This window comes from Lampris incognitus, chromosome 16, assembly GCF_029633865.1.
Source record: "Lampris incognitus isolate fLamInc1 chromosome 16, fLamInc1.hap2, whole genome shotgun sequence".
NCBI classification, from domain to species: Eukaryota; Metazoa; Chordata; class Actinopteri; order Lampriformes; family Lampridae; genus Lampris; species Lampris incognitus.
Window position 1 is genome coordinate 20,603,967 of NC_079226.1, and position 4,002 is coordinate 20,607,968.

Here is a 4,002-nt window from a genome sequence, read left to right on the forward strand (position 1 = left end):
ATTTAGTATTGCTCTCTTAGTTTATGTAATATCAATATCTTGGGCTCCACACTTCAGTCTTAGGAGGGTGATGTGACTCTAGATAGTTTATGCCACTTCTCAGTGTCAAATCATGCCATCAAATTCAAACTAAGTGGTCAACAAAAGATAGGACGTCTTCTTTCTTCCATACCTCACTGCTCCATTGATTGCTTCCTCGCTCCCTTTCTTGTATTGCTTTGTCCAGTCTTCTCTCTTAATTTTATATACACCATCCCTCCCTCCATCAGCTCTTATCCGTCCTCTTCTCCCTTTCTCTATCACTTCAAGAATGACCCTGTCTACCTTCAGAATTTAAAATGTAATAGCAAAAATTTTTAGAAAAATAAGAATTAAAAATAAGAATTTTGAAATATAAGAATTCACCAGTTTGTTGTTAGAAAATAAAAAATGTGATTTCTTCCAAAATGTAGCTAGATTTAAGAGCCCCCCCCCCCCATCCAGCTCTTGTGGCTGAAGAAGACAGACATCTTACCCACTTGGGTTAAAGCTTAGCAGAAACCAGCCATCTACCGTCAAAGTATCTCTAAGTGTCTTTACTGGACTCTCTTTAAAACAGCCCTTACCGGAGGTGGGACCAAGTCATTGTTTTCCAAGTCACAAGCAAGTCTCAACCCTTGGCACCCAAGTCCTAAATCAAGAATGACAAGCGTTTGAGTTTCACTTCCTTAATAAGTCATTTTGCACTCCTCGTCAAATTCAATACCACCTCAAATTTTTACGTAACATAGTAATAATACAATAAATCTACACAATTCACGAATGTTTTTAAAATTTGTATTTGTTACAGAGGGATTCTCTGTAATTATGGACATTTAGAGTTGATTGGCTACACAGTTTTTAAACGCTTTGTACCTTTTGACTTGGAGAAGGTATCAAGTCTTTCAAGTCAACAGGCTGAAGTCCAAGTGAAGTCATGAGTAATTGGTGTTAAATTCGTAGTGGAGTTGCAAGACTTTTTCAATTTTGTCAAGGATAAAGTCATCAAATTTGTGACTTGAGCCTCACTCGAGTCCACGTCGTGTGACTCGAGTCCACACCTCTGGCACATACCAGATATCGTCTTTTGTGAGGTCCATTTCATATATTTGAGGCTACCTTGACACAGTGAGAGTGTTGCTGCGAAGAAAAGTTTGGAAAATGTAAGAGTGGGGTTGGGGGGGGCATTTTTAATAACGAATTATAAAAAGGTCAATATATTTTCGGATTGAAAACAATACGTGCATTTCTACTGAGCACCTCATATGGTGTTATCCAGTGAAAGACACTCACATAGGGTGAAAATGTTCCTCTTTGGGAATTACTTCCTTTTGTCAAAAGACAAAACACCTGACAGATTTGGTTTGGCAGGGATTTTTACTGCACAAGGTTTTAAAATATGCATCCAAAAAGGCAAGTTCTGGTTTTTAATCACACACACACACACACACACACACACACACACACACACACACACGCACGCACGCACGCACACACTATTCTATAACAAGAAAGTCGTGTTTTTGTCTGGAACGTTAATGAGTAGCCTTTTCCGTTGATCCTTGTAGGTGGTAGCTATGCGTCCAGTAAAAACATTTTTATTAAAATACTAATCCTTATTTCGGTCACCTTTCAAGGTGAAGATGTTGATCAATCGCCAGCAGGAGGAGCTAACGAGCGTCGCGGGCGGAGCTTTCCAGATGGACAGGAAGGAAGGAAGGAAGTGACGAAGCTGGGCAGGCAACATGGCGGGGGGAGAGGAGCAGGGCGACTACTTCGTGAGAGAGATTGAGAAAAACGATGGACAGGTATTGAGAATGAAGCAGTGCTACAAAGGAGACGTCGGCTGTGTAGTTTGGGATGCAGCGATTGTACTCGCAAAATATTTAGAGACGAAGCGGTTTTACGACCCTACCTCGGGAGTCAACCATTGGGCTAAGAAATATGTTTTGGAGTTGGGAGCCGGCACAGGAGTTGTTGGTCTCATGGCAGCAACGCTGGGGTGAGATGACTGGTTGAAGTTGTTGGTGGAATAATGTTTTTATATATAACCAGTGTTTGGATCGTTTTAGCTTACCAGCCGCGCTGCAACATATTACATTACATTAAGCGTTGCAACATATTGCAGTCTTCCAGAGAAATTTAAAGTGGCTGATGCGAGTGAGTTAATGATACTGTCAGATGGTTAACCGTTTAGGCCAGAAACCCAATCTTTTCTCATAATTTACCATGCTCATTAATTAGCTGTCAGCCAGAGTCTCTTCAAGATATAGGCTTTTTTTTTACCAGGTTATGCCATTAACATGAGTTTTTTTCCCCCACCTCCAGTATTTATCTATCCTTATTCTACACCAGGAAGGTTTTCATAATTGTACTAAATCCCATAGGGCCCAAGTCACTGTAACAGACCTGGAGGATTTGCAGACCCTTCTAGAAGTGAATATCCAAGAAAACCAGACACTTCTCTCTAGGGGATCCATAACATCCAAGGTACTGAAATGGTTTGTACCTAAATAGTTTTTATATTTTACACCTGGTTACAGTTTGTAATTGTTACCAACAAGCTTGATACATAAATCAACCATAAAGGCCGATTGATTTTTCTCATTTTCAAAGGGGTGAGGAAGTGTCTGAGTTTCTGCCACCTCCACACTACATTCTAATGGCAGATTGCATCTATTATGAACAGGTGTTGTGCTTATTTTTGCTATATTTCAATCTGAACATGGTTTTCATCTTTACAGTATTATGCCTCATTGGCATCATGTTTTAATGGCACAAAACAGCATTAGATTAATTGCATTGCGGAAATTGCTTATCCCAATATAGTCGATTGTGCCATTGGTGGAAACCTTGAAGCTGCTTGCTGGCTCAGAGACGTGCATCATTTGCTGCTATGAGCAGCGCACTGTAGGCATCAACCCAAAAGTGGAAAAGCAGTTTTTTGAGGTAAGAACTAAATTGTGTTTTCAATATGTAAATACATAGTAAGATGTTCAGTTAGAATGCTTTTGTAGCTGCTGGTTATTCTTTCTCTGAATGTTCTGGCTGTTTTTAGTTGCTGCAACATGACTTCAAGTGTGAGGAGGTTCCTATGGACAAGCAAGACCCAGAATTTAACAGTCCAGACATCCACATCCTTCACATCCGACCTAGAGTCTGAGCTTGTCTTTTTGAATTTGTTAATGAGCACATCTACACATACATTAGGGAGACGATTGTAAGACTGCTTTTCTGTAAATTATTTTTCCATCTATATATTTGCTGTATTAGCTGAAAACTGAAAAAGCTGAAAAAGTATTATGACTGGCTGTCTTAACAGCCTGTGATGGCCTATTAAAGAATAGGTTCCCTTTTGTTTTTACATCTCATAACATTGTCTGACATGATTTAGAATTATATAGTCAAAAGCTTTACTGATTGCTTCAGTATTGAGAAACTTAACACTGAATCTTCTTGCTGGGTTGACTGCAACACAGTTCTATGGGGCAATTGTTAAAGCACTTAAAAGGTATTATATAACTCCTTTTTGAAAATGGAAAGCTTACTGTACAGTCATACATGTCATTAAGCTGAAATCTGTGATGTTTCACCCCTAATAAATCATTACTTGATCCATGTTGACCATGGAGTCAGGTTACATTACACTAAAAGGCATCTTTATCATGGTTGGCGTTGTCTCCGGTCTTCATATACCGCTGTTGAATTTATTTTTTTATTTTCCCTGTTTTTCTCCCCAATTGAATCTAGCCAATTACCCCACTCTTCTGAGTTGCCCCGGTTGCTGCTCCACCCCCTCTGCCAATCTGGGGAGGGCTGCAGACTACCACACGCCTCCTCCGATACATGTGGAGTCGCCAGCCGCTTCTTTTCACCTGACAGTGAGGAGTTTCACCAGGAGGACATGGCGCATGGTAGAATCGCGCTATTCCCCCCAGTTCCCCATCCCCCCTGAACAGGTGCCCCGACCGACCAGAGGAGGTG

The 4,002-nt window shown here is 40.5% G+C and overlaps 1 protein-coding gene across 1 annotated transcript; it reads left to right on the forward strand.

Moving 5' to 3' along the window:
• Positions 1–1,763: 1,763 nt before the first annotated feature.
• Positions 1,764–3,763, forward strand: vcpkmt (valosin containing protein lysine (K) methyltransferase). The gene is made up of 5 exons (XM_056296298.1): positions 1,764–2,020; positions 2,406–2,519; positions 2,635–2,707; positions 2,848–2,967; positions 3,077–3,763. The coding sequence occupies exons 1-5, from the start codon at positions 1,764–1,766 to the stop codon at positions 3,179–3,181; spliced, it is 669 nt and encodes a 222-aa protein (XP_056152273.1). The 3' UTR covers positions 3,182–3,763.
• The last annotated feature ends 239 nt before the right edge of the window (positions 3,764–4,002 follow it).

Bases quoted from the DNA above. Each gene is read 5' to 3' on its own strand.
- vcpkmt (XM_056296298.1), top strand. From the start codon at position 1,764: ATGGCGGGGGGAGAGGAGCAGGGCGACTACTTCGTGAGAGAGATTGAG. The intron at 2,021-2,405 runs GTGAGATGACTG...TAAATCCCATAG, and splicing joins CTCATGGCAGCAACGCTGGG to GGCCCAAGTCACTGTAACAG. The intron at 2,520-2,634 runs GTTTGTACCTAA...TCATTTTCAAAG, and splicing joins ACATCCAAGGTACTGAAATG to GGGTGAGGAAGTGTCTGAGT.